The sequence below is a fragment of the Aphanomyces astaci genome, assembly GCF_000520075.1.
Source record: "Aphanomyces astaci strain APO3 unplaced genomic scaffold supercont1.3, whole genome shotgun sequence".
NCBI lineage: Eukaryota > Oomycota > Saprolegniomycetes > Saprolegniales > Verrucalvaceae > Aphanomyces > Aphanomyces astaci.
In genome coordinates this window covers 534978-549401 of record NW_009798266.1, presented here as the reverse complement: position 1 = coordinate 549401, position 14424 = coordinate 534978, and the positions used below count along the sequence as shown (strand labels likewise).

The 14424-nt window shown below is 54.2% G+C and overlaps 7 protein-coding genes across 8 annotated transcripts; 1 reads left to right on the top strand and 6 right to left on the bottom strand.

The window, feature by feature from the left end:
* Window positions 1–120: 120 nt before the first annotated feature.
* On the bottom strand, window positions 121–1779 carry H257_01777 (hypothetical protein; the record flags this gene model as incomplete). The annotated part of the gene is made up of 3 exons (XM_009825149.1): window positions 121–1111; window positions 1177–1335; window positions 1384–1779. 3 exons carry the CDS (start codon window positions 1777–1779, stop codon window positions 464–466), a joined length of 1203 nt encoding a protein of 400 aa, XP_009823451.1. The 3' UTR covers window positions 121–463.
* A 431-nt stretch (window positions 1780–2210) lies between these two features.
* H257_01776 (hypothetical protein) lies at window positions 2211–4150 on the bottom strand. Its single transcript, XM_009825148.1, has one exon. It carries the CDS (start codon window positions 2877–2879, stop codon window positions 2514–2516), a length of 366 nt encoding a protein of 121 aa, XP_009823450.1. The 5' UTR covers window positions 2880–4150; the 3' UTR covers window positions 2211–2513.
* Window positions 4151–4512: 362 nt separating this feature from the next.
* On the bottom strand, window positions 4513–6945 carry H257_01775 (hypothetical protein; the record flags this gene model as incomplete). Its single annotated transcript, XM_009825147.1, has 3 exons — window positions 4513–6052; window positions 6103–6311; window positions 6373–6945. The coding sequence occupies 3 exons, from the start codon at window positions 6943–6945 to the stop codon at window positions 4654–4656; spliced, it is 2181 nt and encodes a 726-aa protein (XP_009823449.1). The 3' UTR covers window positions 4513–4653.
* An 84-nt stretch (window positions 6946–7029) lies between these two features.
* H257_01774 (hypothetical protein) lies at window positions 7030–10394 on the top strand. Its single transcript, XM_009825146.1, has 6 exons — window positions 7030–7440; window positions 7496–8399; window positions 8466–8767; window positions 8831–8996; window positions 9041–9279; window positions 9369–10394. The coding sequence occupies exons 1-6, from the start codon at window positions 7066–7068 to the stop codon at window positions 10065–10067; spliced, it is 2685 nt and encodes an 894-aa protein (XP_009823448.1). The 5' UTR covers window positions 7030–7065; the 3' UTR covers window positions 10068–10394.
* On the bottom strand, window positions 10058–11286 carry H257_01773 (dephospho-CoA kinase). Its single transcript, XM_009825145.1, has 4 exons — window positions 11091–11286; window positions 10687–11016; window positions 10384–10620; window positions 10058–10295 (listed from the first exon to the last, which is right to left on the bottom strand). The coding sequence occupies exons 1-4, from the start codon at window positions 11274–11276 to the stop codon at window positions 10146–10148; spliced, it is 903 nt and encodes a 300-aa protein (XP_009823447.1). The 5' UTR covers window positions 11277–11286; the 3' UTR covers window positions 10058–10145.
* A 16-nt stretch (window positions 11287–11302) lies between these two features.
* Window positions 11303–13179, bottom strand: H257_01772. Of its 2 annotated transcripts, XM_009825143.1 has the most exons (8): window positions 13052–13179; window positions 12949–13000; window positions 12772–12878; window positions 12488–12723; window positions 12274–12429; window positions 11972–12221; window positions 11749–11912; window positions 11303–11692 (listed from the first exon to the last, which is right to left on the bottom strand). In XM_009825143.1, the coding sequence occupies exons 1-8, from the start codon at window positions 13170–13172 to the stop codon at window positions 11387–11389; spliced, it is 1392 nt and encodes a 463-aa protein (XP_009823445.1). In that variant the 5' UTR covers window positions 13173–13179; the 3' UTR covers window positions 11303–11386. The 2 variants fall into 2 exon arrangements, with proteins under 2 accessions (XP_009823445.1, XP_009823446.1); XM_009825144.1 differs by having other exon boundaries at window positions 11749–12221.
* Window positions 13180–13254: 75 nt separating this feature from the next.
* Window positions 13255–14365, bottom strand: H257_01771 (hypothetical protein). Its single transcript, XM_009825142.1, has 4 exons — window positions 14209–14365; window positions 13953–14163; window positions 13861–13908; window positions 13255–13793 (listed from the first exon to the last, which is right to left on the bottom strand). Exons 1-4 carry the CDS (start codon window positions 14308–14310, stop codon window positions 13312–13314), a joined length of 843 nt encoding a protein of 280 aa, XP_009823444.1. The 5' UTR covers window positions 14311–14365; the 3' UTR covers window positions 13255–13311.
* Window positions 14366–14424: the final 59 nt, after the last annotated feature.

The window sequence follows — 14424 nt, the reverse complement described above, 5'->3', positions numbered from 1 at the left end:
CATCGACACATCTTCCGCTCAAATTTATAAGGCGACGATGACCCTGGCTATGCATCACGTCAATGCAACCCATTTCAAGTGTAGTCTGATGAAATATTATTCGAAAGAGACGTTGAAATTGCTTCAGTAATAAAGAAGTTACAGTGATGCATCTTCCCAAGAGGCCCCTAATACGTAGTAATAGTTAACAATTTCTACCTAACGTTAACAATTTGATGGGGTAGACACAACTTATGTCGACACCCCATATGTATTTAGGCGTCAAAGCCACAAGAGGAGTTCCGTGACCACGATAACGTTATTGAAGCCTTGTTTGGATGGTACTGATGTACTTTGCAGACTTGGGGAGGGATTTGCTCACCAAAGTGGGGTCCGTGGTTGTACATTTGACACTCACAGGGCACAAACGATGGAAAAATACTAGCAAAATGCACCTTGAACGGTACGACATAAGAGTATATCCCTACAGTTTCCACCCTCGATCCGCGTCTTCTGGGGTGACGGCAGCAGCATGGCCATGTTTGATCGAGGCGGGTACTTTGGTTTTCGTGACTTTGCCGCCGCGAGGGGGCGACAGCAGCTTGTCGGTGCGCCTCGAGTTGGACGACGGTTTGAACCCCGACGGCAGGACGATGGGCATGACCTCGTTGAAGTCGCGGAGGGCGTCGTCAAAGGCAAAGTTCTCGGACAGGATGCTGTCGCGCAAGGTGCCGCCGTCCATCGCGTTGGCAAACATCATGTCGTCGTCCTTGAACGCTTCAAACGGAAATGCGTACGTGTGCACGACTGCGATGACCATCATTTCAAAGCAAATGAGCACGTTTTGAATGCCGTTGGTGACGTCGTCGGTGGTCCACGTCCCGAGCTCGTGGATGATCGCAAACCGAGACAGGAACGCCAGCACGACGCTCTGCCAGTACGATAGGAACAGCACCGCCTTGACACAGAGAAACTTGGGCACGGGGTTGAATGGTTTCAGATGCGTGCCCAGGGCCAAGTAGAACAGCACGAGGTAGTAGAACGCATATGTGACACTGGCGTTGATGATCAACGACAGGTATAGGTACCCTCGGTTGACCACAAAGTGGCCTTGGCCGTACAGGTCAAAGCGCTACGCACGACGACGATGTTGATCCAGTTGGATCGTTCACAGTACGGAGATGGAAGGAGTACTACCTCCAAGAGGATGGCAGCAAACCCAGTGAGGGGTTTGAGCACCACAAACTGCATCGCGGCCATTTTGCAGTCGCGGAGGAAGCGCTTGCCCATCTTGATGGGTGGGTTGCAGTAATTGAACGGGAACGGGTGCGGGAGGTCGGGCAACGTCCGTAGGATCTACAGCACAGCGTCACATATGCGTGGATAGGGGTTGTCGTGTCGCACCCGCACGACGCGGTCGTCGCTGCCGTCCCCAAGGTACGCCACCATCAGCGCCAGGAATAAATAAATCACATACGCTTCGTAGCAATCGCGCAACATGTCGAGAAACAAGGACCATCCCTTGAAGCGAAGGGACAGCCACGACGTTGTCGCGTAGATCGGAACCATCCACAGAATGCCAATGATCTTGCGCTGTACCAAAGGTTTGGCAAAGTACACCAAGTGGTTTCGAATGAGCTTCACGGAAATCACAAGCGCGGTTAAGACAAATGTCCCCGAGATGACCCACACGATCAACTGAACTCTTGCTTCCTCGTCATCTTCGGTGTTGAACGCCAGCGGACCTACGTCGAAGAACCGGCGCGGCGGCGGCGGTGTGTTCTCGAGCGAGGTGTCCATAAAAAATCTTATCTCCTTCAACAAGCCAGCATCCGGATAACAAAAACACACAGATATTTATGAACTGTTTTACTGTTAGATTTTCCAAATCAAAGTAAAAATAGCTGGTTGTGCTCAAGTATCCAACCCCCAAAGACTACCGTGTAAACTCGAATATGGTGGTTGTGTATCTAACCAATTACCTGTGTGCCTCAAACGAGTTGGTTTTGCCTCATCGAATCGTGAAGGATGAATAGGAGTATATATTGCTTACACCATTCAAACTATAGTAGTCCAAACTACTTATCCGGATTCTTGGAAACTGAATACGATCACTTGTTTCTAGAGGTTTCGATTTTAATATCTGAGGCCAAGAATGGAAGGGTAGAATTTATCTGAAACAAAGTATACTGATATTGGGAGAGTATATTTTGGGTATTATATTCCTGCCACGGACGTATAATTATGTCTGATGGGCAGTCGCAGTGTGATTCACTTGCACAATCTCCACATGCGCCGTGCTCTTCCGCGGATGCTGGCACCTCTGACGTCGTCTCCGTGTCTGTAGTTCCGCCCAACGAAGCCCAGGAACGAGCTGAGGGAGGCCCGAAGTGCTCGCTTGCCGACGTGGACTTTCTGTTTCCGTCAGCATGGGGGAATTCTGCTGCGTACCAGCGCCTGCGCCATTTGCGATCGATTGAAGCCAGTGCATTGCACTACCAACTCCAACGGCAGTCCTCTACACCGACGAGAGATCATGACGTGCCAGCCCTTCGTCGAATCGATGCCCTCATGGAGATCCAACGGCGGGAGTGCTTTCGATTGGATGGGAAACTCCAAGCCAACTCGTCCTTGTACGTGTATGAAGCACGCAACGAAGACGGCGAGCTCATTCGAAAGGAGTACATTCGCGATCGCATGTGGCCGCCCAAGGAATTCGCCCTGAAAAACACGCCCAAGACCGGTCCAGGTCGCGGCGGCGGGCGCAAACGAAAGGTTCCCGAGAAGACGCCCGCGCAATTGGACGAGGAGCGGTTGGCCATGGACTTTGGCAAAACGTGCATTGATTGCGGTGCCTTGAGCTCTCCTTTGTGGCGGCAAGTCGACGCCGTCGTGGACATTCCCGACTCGATCGCCCCAGATCAAGAGGTGGTCATTCCCAAGGAAGACATCTGCCTGGCGTGTTACGTGCAACGCACGTGTGGAGCCAAAGTACGAGCGGCCCAAGCGGGTAAAAAGAAGAAGGACAAGGCCAAGTCGAGTTCCAAGGACGACTCATCCAAATCGAAAAAGGCCGCCCCAGTGCCCGCGTCGACCCCCGCCGCTGCCGCCACCCCCACCCCCCTCCATGTGACAGCGTCCGACGATGTCCCAGGCGTGGATTATGTCAGCACAGACGACGACGACAAACGGCGCAAGAAGAGCAGCAAGAAGTCCTCCAAGAAAAAGAAGAAAAAGTCCAAGCGAAGCTCGTCGTCCGCCCCAGGCTCCCCGGTGGCTTGTTCGTCGCCGAAGAAATCTCACCACCCTCATCTGCCCCCCCCTCATCTCTCTCTGGCGCCGCTCGTTGTGGACGACGACGACGACAGCGGGGGGGACTTCGCCGCTGCCATGCCGCCACCGCCACAGACTTCGCGCTCGAACCGGAAGGACTCGAAGAAACGATCTCGAGATGCCTCGCCCCGGGTAACCCCCAAAGCAAGCAAAAAGGACCCGTCGATCGTTAGGCCCGTGGAAACGCCGCGGGAAAAGGAACTGCGCGCCAAGGGGCAGTACTGCCCCGTGTGCAACCGCACGTACGAAGATGACGACGCGAGCGAGTTTGTCTGCTGCGACGGGTGCGAAATGTGGGTCCACAGCCTCTGCGACCCCCTCATGAACGCGTACGTAGTAAAACTTGCTTGGGATGGTAAATATTGGTCCTTTGACGCAAACTTTGGACTTGTGTGCTGGGATTCGCCAAATCTATCGATTTACTTTTTTAATACACCGGGGTACAGAGTTTTGGATGTAAAAACCTGTCCTGTGGTGATTGGTATCGCACATGAAGTCACACACTAATTTAAATGTTGACCAAGGATTCCTGCAATCTGATTGGCTATTTTCATCTGCCGATGATTCTTGTGCACATTTACTTTTGGTTGGGTCGATTCAATCTCAATGTCGATCCAGTTTACACTTTGTGATATACACATCAATACGTGACTTGACGACATAGGGAACGGCTGCGTGCGTTGGCCGATTCGGATGCCAAGTACATTGGGCCGTGCTGTGCCAACCCGTCAAGCAAGCGGCAGCGTTGAAGACGCGTATAAGAGACAACAGTGGATGCATCGCTACTACTATCTCGAGTTAAATGAACACATAACACAAAGACTCAGGTTGTTTGTTTACAACAGTACACGGCGGCGTGGTTGCAAGTACAGTAGAAAGAGTCCTAGATGACTAGCTCGACGTCGCTGGCATCGTGGCACGACGAGCGATGGAACGACGTGACGAGGGAGGCGGTTGCCCGTTTGGCAAATGCCCGCTCGAGGCGCGCCTTGGCGGCGATGTCCGGGGTCATGGCGGGCACGACGAACGCGATCCAGAGCTGCATGGCGACGACGACATGCTCGGCCACAAACACGACCCACACCTTGGTCGACGGCGAGATGGCAGGAACGTACTGCTCGATTTGGGTGGTTGTGAACGCCACGTGGAGGCAGTTGGTGATCACAGCGACCACAGACATCATCTGTAGCACAGGGAACCTACGACCAAGATGCATGAGCTGTCTTGCGGTTGGTTTATAGTAGAGATGGACAGGGAAATGTATGTGTCTGTGTGTAAGACCAACCACCCCCCACATCCCCCCTTGTACGAGTAGTAGTAGGTAGATGGATGGATGGGGTACTACCAGATTCCGATGCCACTGGCCTTGTCCGCGCGGGGGCGCTGCGTCGTGTGGCACAACTTGAACGCGTCCACACGAAGGGACACGACGTTGTTGACGAACGCGAGCAACGGCGCCAGGGGAAACGCAATGGAAAAGAAACTCACGTACCCAAACTGGATAAGCATCTCCGTGTAGTCTTCAAACGTATCGTAAGGGTACATATTGCATTCGTCCCACACTTCCGAGGTCGCGTGTTCGAGGCGGAGGCACTGGTGGTTGGCTCTCGCGGTGACGCTGGACAGACCCTTGGTCCCCCCCGCCGCCACACCCCCACCAAGGTGCCGGACGTCTGTCTCCAACAACTTCGACGTAGCTTGTCGTTTGCGGTGCAGCTGGTACCGCCGACGCAGCAGTGGCAGCCCCGTCTTCACGACGTTGTTCCACATTTGCCCAGATAACATGAACGTGGCCAGCTGAATGGCCACTCGCAACAAGTTGTTTTGGGCGGCGAACGCGTAGTAGTAGAGCGTGGCAAACACGTGGATGCAGCGAAATGGAAACACTTTGAGGATGAGCGCGCTTTGGTGGGCCGACTCGGTCGCGTGGTTTTCCCAGGTCGTCATGGTCGTGGCGACCCAAGTAAAGGCAATATCGAAGACGGGGATGCACAGCCCGTACAGCATGGGCATGACGAGGCAGTAGAACCAGAACCGAGGCGTGAGCACGTCGTGGATGGACGACAATGTCGACAGCGTCAGCTCGTGGTCTTGCAGCGTGGCTGTGACGTTGTTTTGGATGGACACGCTTTCGTCCTCGAGGCGATCTCGCGCGGTAAAGGCTGCAAACATAATGGTCAAAACCAACGCGATGCAGCCCACAACGATGGACCACGTCACAGTGTACTTGAGCCACCGCTTCCAGGTCAGACCAGATGTGGCGGACGTACGGAATGCCGGGCGAAGCACTTCGTCGTCTTCTTCGTACCCGAGAACCCCCCATCGGTACGCCAGCGAATTCGCCCGGCGCCTCCACGCCACGAGGAACAACGACGCCCAAATCGCCATGAACAGCGCGTACACGGGTGCCAGCGGTTGGTCCAATGAGGCACTTTGCACTTGCTGCACAAAGAGAAAGATGCCCACCACCACCGGCGCGACCAGCCACTTGGTGTACATTTCAACCCAGGCAAAGTAAAACGCGACCTTTTCCCCAAAATACGTGGCCACGTCGTCCAGCGGTTGAGTCAAGCAATCCCCAAACAAACGGCCTAGGCACGAAACTTGCCTCGAGACCCAACATGCCGACGACGCCACGCCACGAGGCGGGCGCCAGTAGCACACCCACGAGTGTCGCAGATGCTCCAGGTTGGCTTTGTGCAATGGCATCATGTGCTCCACCATGGCCACGAACAAGTCGCTACATAAAGACACATTCTGAACGAGGGGGGACATAGGGGTATGTCGTACTTATGATCGTTGAGACCTGCTCCGCCGTCGTCGGACGTGAGTAAGTGATACACGATGGACTGCTTATCCTTATCCAGGAATTGCATGACCCCACAGCTGTCGTCGGTCGTGTCGAAGTCCACAAACGTTGCGCGAAGGCTGCTGGAAAACTCGATCCACATCAAGTCGCCTCGACGCTGCTTCTTGAGTTTCATTTGTTCAGCGCCAAACTATGCAGTAATATTGTAGCGCCACGGACTAGCCTTGGAAAATGCATATGCTCTTGTTTACCTCCAGCACTGCTTGGGGGGCTTTGACCTTGACAAGCAGTTGCTTGCCGTCCAACGATCGAATGCGTTTGGTTTCAAGGCCTGCATTGTGCAAACGACGAAGCAGCTCGGTTGTACCTTGGAGTGGATTCTTCTTATAAAACCCTTTCAAGTTTGTCGTGAGCGGGGGTGCAACGCTAGGCCTATGACGGTCCGTGTTGCCCACGACCGCTTGTTCGTCGCTACGGGACGGCTTGAGGATGATGGCAAAGTCGAATTCGGCCTCTACTTTAGACAGCGCCCCGATTTGCATCCCCCCGTCGTCTGTTGCAGGGGCGGCATCACGAAGGAAAGATGCCTTTCTTGGCCCCGAAAAAGTACTTTTGTTGCCAGGGGGGGCACTTGTAGACTTTCGAAGGAGCGAACTTTCGGTTAAGCCGACGGCATCAAAGCTAACGTCTGCATTGGACTGTTGCCTGTCAACCGACCTGCGGTGGCGAGGGGACGGTTCTACCAAGGAAGGATGGTCAGGGGGTTCGTTTAACGCAGAACCAGCTGATGACAGTGCATGCTGTCGCGCGCTTGGTCGAGCCATTTGGAAAAAAGTGCTAAAAATAGGTCGTCAAGAGTGTCATTATGAACCCGATGATGCATAAATGAAACGCCTAATTGTCTGGAAGTCCTAACGTATTTCAGGAATCAGCGTCACAAGAACATGCCCATGGCACCACCATTCTCACTCATTGTAGGTGACACATCATGGGTGGTCACTATCGAGTCAACGCAATCAGGGTACGAAGTTCAAGCAACTAACGGATCGGATCTACAGTGTAGCCTCCATATTGACGAATCATCGGTGAAGAAATTGCCAAAACATGGCGCGATCAATGATCACGATGACTTCAACGTGATATTCAACCACCTTCAATTGAGTCCACATCCAGACGGAACTACAACGTTGTTGCTACGGCCACCTACCACAGAGCTGGAGCCTCAGACCTCATCTCTCGCACAACTTCTAAGCGCTACACAAATCTCCGACAGACGTCCGTCGTTGGACAACTTGCCCGTTCTCAGTGGCGACTTCAAGGTACTGTACAGTGCGCGAATCAATCCATGTGATACGTACGCGTAACACAACGTAGAAACGGACAATGAGTGTGGCCATCGCCCCCTCGTCGGCATCACCATCCACAGCATTTCCACCCATCATCAAGTCCCCGTCAAGATCCGCGTCCATGTCCATGAAGGGAGGAGCCAGTCCTTCATCGTCACCAAGTTGGACCAAACTCGTCAAAGTCGTTCGCCGCATCCCCGTGTTTGAGCTGGAAGAAGCGGTGCTTCGCAACACGCACGACGTCAAGCTCCGCGTGGAGCTGGGGCTGCGATACAGCGAGACGTTTGCCACCGAAATGCCTGCAATGCTGCTGCTGGAGCAAGCGAGCTTGTTCAGCGACAACGCGGCGGTGGGGTGGCGATTCTGGAACACGCTCGGTGACCTGCACTTTTCACTTCTGAAACGGTACCCGCGCTACAACTACTGCTTTGCGTTCCACCTCCAAAAGTGCACTTCGGCGTTGGCCAAAGCGCTGTCGTACATTGAAAACGTCGCGGACACGTCGCTCATTGTGAAATATGCGACGGGGTTATTCATGAAGGGCGAGCGCGAACTGCCGTACGAACTGCTTAAATCGCTGAGCTTGACGTATGCCAGCAACGGCGCCAAGCTCGAGCCCGCCGCGGTGGTGGAACGGCACGCGCTGCTCTTCCGCGTCACACTGGCCAACTCGATCATGCACGAGGCCGTGCACCACATTACCAAGTTGATTGAACTGGTCACGGCCGACACGACGCTACTCCCCACGGGGTACACCCTCAACGACTTCCACCTCATGCTCGCCCGGTGTGCACAGATCGAAGGCGACTTTCTCTTTGCCACCCACACGTTTTCGCGCATCCTCGGCGAAACATTTGGCCACTCGACTGTGTATTCCGACGACCAGTACTTTTCGCTGTGGCATCATCTCGGCACCTCGTGCTACGACCAAGGTACGTGTCTGTATCCCTCCTGTGACGGATCGATCGATCGATGGGTTGACTTGCGTGAAATGGTAGGCCACATGTGGCTGTGCATCGAGTACTACACCCTTGCGCTGACCTACGCCAAGCACCTTCCAATGCGCGCGACCATCTACTACCGCCGAGGCCTGGCGTACTATTGCATTGGCGAAGCGATCAAAGCTGAAGACGACTACCGAAGGGCCAAGAGCGCATGCCACGACGTCAAGCCCGACGTGACGCTGCACGATCTCAAGAAAGAGTACCTCGTCGAGTTTGACCGGTTGTTGGACACACCTGTGGCCACTCTGATCAGTCAAGTTCGCAAAGGCATGGGCAAGACCACCGCGTCCATCAAGGTCCTCCCCTTCTTTCCCATACTTTGTGTCGTCCTGAACGGTCCGTTCATTGTGATTGGGTAGGTTCAACGCCATTTTCGACACTTTATGCAACGCAAGCGCAAAAAGTCCGACGCGTCACGACTGTTGAGGCGGTTCTCCAATAGCAACCGCGCTTCGTCGGTGGTGAACCTGCTCGCCTCCACCGAAGAAGGCGACGAACCGATCGTCGCCGCCCCCGTGCCCCCCGGTACCCCCTTCACCCCCCCTTCTATCGAGTGAATTGTGTTGTAGCCTCGTTGCCGGAGCTCTCCCCCGCCGACGAATTCAAATGCCGACGGGAGGCGGCGCTGCAGTCGCTGCAAGCTTTGCACGCGAATGACATGCACGTGACCACTCCTCTGAAAGCCACCCGCGCGAAATCTCCCCTGAAGAAACCACCCCCCCAGTCATTGCAATCGATCTCGTTTCTCACGCCAGACTATGATCGCCCCGAAGCTCGCCGCCAACGCTCCATCACATCCTACCGTCGGGTACATGCTCGACCCAATATGTGCTTTATTGTCCTTGAGCCCAATATTAGTGCTATATATATATATGTAACGTTCACATGGTTGTTTAGTTGGGGTACTCGACAGGCAACGTGTCGTGCGTACAGCACTGGAAAGCGATCATCAAATGCGGTCAAAGGCTGTATCCGACGTTGGACGCCATCCACCGGGCGGTTGCGCACGTGAAATTCTTCCACACCAACATGCCTGGTGACGTGGCGTTCTGTGCGTTGGCAGACAGCGACGGCCAAGTGGACGAAGCATGCGGTAAGCTCAGCGACGCCAACTACCGGTCGGAACTGGATTGCATCTGCCGGGTCTTGGACGTGAGCGCTTGGATGACCATGCACGACGACGGCCGACCGGTGGAACTGGCGGGGGTGCCCGAGATCGATCCGGACACGGGGAGGTTCTTCGTGCACGCGCTCGACACGAGCATGTTCAAGCAGGGGAAGTTGCCGTCCTCCCCTGAGGCAGCCATCACCTCTGTCCTCAGCGACACCACGCATGACCATACTCCGATAGCAATCCCACCGTCCAAGCTAAAGCTGCAGCAGACGTCGTCCGTGTTGTTTGAGAAGCGTATTTTCAAGGACAAGCCGTTCCGTGTAGGGCATGTCATTGAGCGGCATGCCTCCTCTACTTCGGACCTGAATGCGATGCCAGAGTCCATTATCGTGGTGGACCCTAGGCCCCCCAAGCTGTTGCAGTCCATTGCGTCGACGAACAAACTAAAAGAACGCACAAGGCAAACGCCTGCTTTGGAATAGTCTGTCGAGTACTGTTCAATCGACAGAAATGGATGGCTGGGATTCAATGGAGATATGACGACGAGACGATAACGGCTTCTAGTCTTTTTTGGGGAACACGACACGCTTAAACTCGCTGGCAGCGCCAATGCTCGCAGCGACGGAGCGCAACGTGGCTTCCGCAGCAACCTCAAGCTCCTCCTTGGTCCCGTTGTTGTCGATCACCACGTCCGCCAGCTTGACCTTTTCCTGTCAAGGTATTAGTGCAATGTGATGAGATATATGCATGCCCTCCGTGCGTGTGTGTACGATAAACACGATCATGACACATGTGTACCTCAATACTCATTTGCGACTTGATGCGCGCCAACGCCTTGTCTTGGGGAAGGGAATCGCGGGCCATGAGGCGTTGGAGCTCTGCGGCTTCGGAGCAGGCCACGACAATGATGGGGCCGCAGAAATACTGCAACAGCTTCGTCTCAAAGAGGAGGGGGGCGTCGAAGATCACGAGTTTGCGCTGTTTAACGATGCGTTGGTAGAGCAATTGGTAGAACATTTCCTTGATGATGTAGTACTAGGTGCACAACATATGAGCGCTTTCGAGGATTGGATTGGGGGGACGTAAAGCATGATCACGTACATGTGTGCACGAATTCAGCGCCTGGCGCTTGCTTGGGTTGTTGAAGATGATGCTGCCGAGCATGGGACGGTTAATCGTCTTGTCAGCGTTGAGAACGTCGTTGCCAAACATGGCGACGATCTTCGTGTGCGCGGGTTTTCCTGGTTCGACCACTTGCCGCGCGATAGCGTCGGCGTCAATGATCACGCCGTTGAACTTCTTGAACACTTCAGACACGGTACTCTTTCCTGTGGCGATGCCGCCTGTGAGGCCCACGGCAATAACGCTGTCGCCCAAGGAGTGTCCCAGCATAGAAAATAGCGCCGTGTTGATCGCACCAAGATCTGTCACCTATAGCATCCTCAATGCACCCCAGTCAGCTCCTTCGAAAAACGGAGCGACTGAGAACCAGCAAGGCAACGTACCACGTTCACAATCGACATCAAAGCGACGGGCAGTGCATACACGATGTACTTCAACGACGGACGCGCGCGGAATCGACCACAGAGGTAACCAATGCCGACACCCGCAACCAACGTGAGTGCGGACGGCAGAGTTGTGCGGAAGAGCTCAATGGGGTTCAGCAGTACGTCCACAAGTGGTTTGCTCATTGAGTCAAATGGAGAAAGTGCGAAAATGAAATCGAACGGGAGGCAATCGCATTATTGGTTTATCCGGAGGATAAATCCGGATATTTTATCATTCGATCAAGTTGCCATGTTCAAAAATGGACAACGGCGTCCGCCACCCGAGCCTCCTCCGCCGCAAACACCATCAAATGGGACTGCAAGGACTCGTCGGCCCCCGTGAGGAGGACGCTCGGGTCGTTTGTTCGCACGCCATGGACAAAGTTCTCGATCAAGAAGTAGTCGGCGCCGCCATGGCCTGTCATTTTCGACTTGGAGGATGACAATGTCGACGGGATGTGCTCGGTGACGAGTCGGGACAGGAAATCAAAGTGTCGGATCGAGTACCCGTCGGCGGTGAGTTCACCCTTGGTGCCAAATACTTTGGTCGTTCGAACACACTACATCCCCCAGTCGTGAACACGTTGGTTGCAACATCAATAACATGTGCACGTACCGTGGCCTCCGTGAACGCGACCATGGTAAACGAGGCAGTGGCGCCGTCCACGAACTGAAAGTTCACCACTTGATTGTCCACGACGTCGTTGTCGCAAGCATACACGCATCGCCCGTACGGCCCCGTGCGCAGAGCTTCCGTGATGGACTCGACCGTCGGTTCATCTAGCTACAATCATTCCAACCAACCAACATGCATGTTCCAACGACCGACCACTGCGTACCGTCCAACACAGACAATGGCCAGCCTTGGTAGCCCGCCGCGGCACTGCGGTCGCCGTTGTACCATGGCACTAGGCTCTTTCGACCTACAGGGTCATGCTGTCCATGCTGGCTCTCTTCTTCGATCTTCACAACTGGTTGGGAAACTTGAATGGGGGGAACGCCCAAGTAGATCTTCTTGGCAGAGTAGACGCACTCTGCTTCCACGGGACACCCGAGGCATCGAGTCGACGCGCCGACAGGTTTCTGGTCCTGTTGAGGTTATAGTTAACAGACATGCAACTTGAAGACAGCGGCGACGCACGGGTCGAAAATGCACGAGCGATCCAAACGAAGAGACGGCGCGCGGAGGTTTCTCCATGAGGAAATGGAGGTAGTCGATGTCGTGGCAGCTCTTGGCCATCAACATGAACGTCGCGTCGGCCTCCCGACACCAGTTGCCGCGAACGTACGAATGCACCTGGGAAGGGCATCTTGTCATACGATGCTCGCCAACGAAGATGGATCGATGTACATACCTGATGCCAAAACCCAACAGGTTCCATGTGTTGAATGTTCACGACCGTGCCCAGCTGCCGCGTGAGCTCGCGCAGCTTGAGCGAGTAGGGACTGCATCGCATGACGTGGCACACGGACAGCATCACGTTGTTGCGCTTGACGGCAGCGTGGATGCGGAGGCAGTCGGGTTTGGTCACAGCCATGGGTTTCTCCAGGAGGATGTGGTAGCCCAAGTCGGCAAACACCACAGCTGGGTCTACCAAACCGTCAAGCATAAGATGCGAGGCAGCTTAGACGAATGAACCTGCATGTAGCGCATCTTGGGTCGCAATGATCACACAGTCGGCGAACTTTCCGACCGCTGCCGCCGCCGTCCAATCGTCAAACACGTACTGGCTGTCAATGGAATACCTACATCGAGCCGACATTGTGGACACACTGTGCATGATGAATGGAGAGGGAATTCAGTAGGACTACGCACGTCGAGGCCACGTAGTTGCGCCAATACTCGCGTGGCTCTGCCACGCCGACAACTGGAAGGGAGTAAGTACGTCGCGTGGGGACATGAGAGTGATGACACGTACTCTTAAAGAGGTCGGGATGCTCTAATGCATACTGTGCATACGTTCGACCACGTTGACCCGCGCCAATGATGATTGCCCGCACCGGTTCTCCCTCCTCGACCGACATATTCGGACTACTCATTGTCAACTGGATTGTTGCGATCTTTCCTGCGTTGCCATTGGACAGTTTTGTCGGCTGTGATTATACTATTAATATGAATAGTCTACGAATTAATATGACTGAATTACTCCGTAATTAAAACAAATGAACCGAAAAACCATTAGCTGATTTGGTGAATTGGTCGCTTGGCTTTGAGTGGTTTGATCTGGCTTCGGATCCCACAGGTCGAACAGACGGGACTAAACTCGCAGAAGAGCGAGAGGCACACGGGACACACAAATGCGGTGGAAATCGTCTGCTTGTGGCAAAAGCACATGGCGCGGAAGTCCACCGACGCTTGCGTGGGGAGCTTGAGCATCTGGCGGGTGTCGGCGTCCGCGAGCCAAATGGAGAGGAAATATTGGACCAGCCCTTGCGGTTCCTTGGGCTTGAAGTAGATGCCGCCCGTTAGGTAGGACGCTTGCTGCAGGAACGCCGAAGGTTCCGATGCCAGCACACACGAGTCAATGGGCACGTGCTTCTTCTGCGCGGAAAAGATGCAGTTCATGATGGAAATGTACTGCTCGGCAAAGTCAGGGGAGCCGTCCACGACCAAAATACGAGGCTGAAGTTCCCGGGACTCGTTCATGGCGCGGTTGATGACTACAAGGACGGACGGGTGTGAGGACAATCGAATCGTCGTGTGCATGGGCAGCGGGGATGGACGTACAACATAGAGCCAGCGATAATCCTGCGGAGAGCGACGTCTTGTTGTTTGCTAGCATACACATCCGTGAAACGTTCGACGATGGACAAGCGAACCTTCGTCGATGGGTGCGTTGCTCAGTTCGGTGAGTTTTCGCCATACTTGCTCCTTCACACTGGAAAACTGTTCGGCAGAGCCTGTTCGGTTGACGCCATCAGGATCGGGAAACAAAAACACACTCTTGCCGGCATGAGCTGCAAGGATCACAAGGCGATTGTTGCGATGTTGCAGCAGGTACGCATTCACGTACAGCAACACGCTCTCAATCTACGATGGTGTTAGCCGATGCCGTCCTCATGTCGGACGACGCACCGCGTGCTTCAAGCCAAAGTCCTTCTCATGCATCCAATAGATGGGGTTCGTGTCAAGAACCACCACGAGCAGACCTCCTTGGACATCCGTCACCACCTCCATCGGACGTTGGTCGTCGAATCCTGGCGATGAACAAAACCTATCCGGACGTCTGTCCACACTATATTCAGCACATGTCTAAATAGTGTGCAAGTGAGATATACGATTATTGAATAT

Coding starts and splice junctions, on each gene's coding strand:
- H257_01776 (XM_009825148.1), bottom strand. CDS start 2,879: ATGTCCACGACGGCGTCGACTTGCCGCCACAAAGGAGAGCTCAAGGCA.
- H257_01774 (XM_009825146.1), top strand. CDS start 7,066: ATGCCCATGGCACCACCATTCTCACTCATTGTAGGTGACACATCATGG. Junction 7,441..7,495: donor TTCTCAGTGGCGACTTCAAG/GTACTGTACAGT, acceptor AACACAACGTAG/AAACGGACAATGAGTGTGGC. Junction 8,400..8,465: donor CACCTCGTGCTACGACCAAG/GTACGTGTCTGT, acceptor GTGAAATGGTAG/GCCACATGTGGCTGTGCATC.
- H257_01773 (XM_009825145.1), bottom strand. CDS start 11,276: ATGAGCAAACCACTTGTGGACGTACTGCTGAACCCCATTGAGCTCTTC. Junction 10,621..10,686: donor CGCTGAATTCGTGCACACAT/GTACGTGATCAT, acceptor TTGTGCACCTAG/TACTACATCATCAAGGAAAT. Junction 10,296..10,383: donor AGTCGCAAATGAGTATTGAG/GTACACATGTGT, acceptor ATACCTTGACAG/GAAAAGGTCAAGCTGGCGGA.
- H257_01772 (XM_009825143.1), bottom strand. CDS start 13,172: ATGAGTAGTCCGAATATGTCGGTCGAGGAGGGAGAACCGGTGCGGGCA. Junction 13,001..13,051: donor GCATCCCGACCTCTTTAAGA/GTACGTGTCATC, acceptor ACTCCCTTCCAG/TTGTCGGCGTGGCAGAGCCA. Junction 12,222..12,273: donor CGCTCGTGCATTTTCGACCC/GTGCGTCGCCGC, acceptor TAACCTCAACAG/GACCAGAAACCTGTCGGCGC.
- H257_01771 (XM_009825142.1), bottom strand. CDS start 14,310: ATGGAGGTGGTGACGGATGTCCAAGGAGGTCTGCTCGTGGTGGTTCTT. Junction 14,164..14,208: donor ACTTTGGCTTGAAGCACGCG/GTGCGTCGTCCG, acceptor ACACCATCGTAG/ATTGAGAGCGTGTTGCTGTA. Junction 13,909..13,952: donor CAACGCACCCATCGACGAAG/GTTCGCTTGTCC, acceptor TGTGTATGCTAG/CAAACAACAAGACGTCGCTC.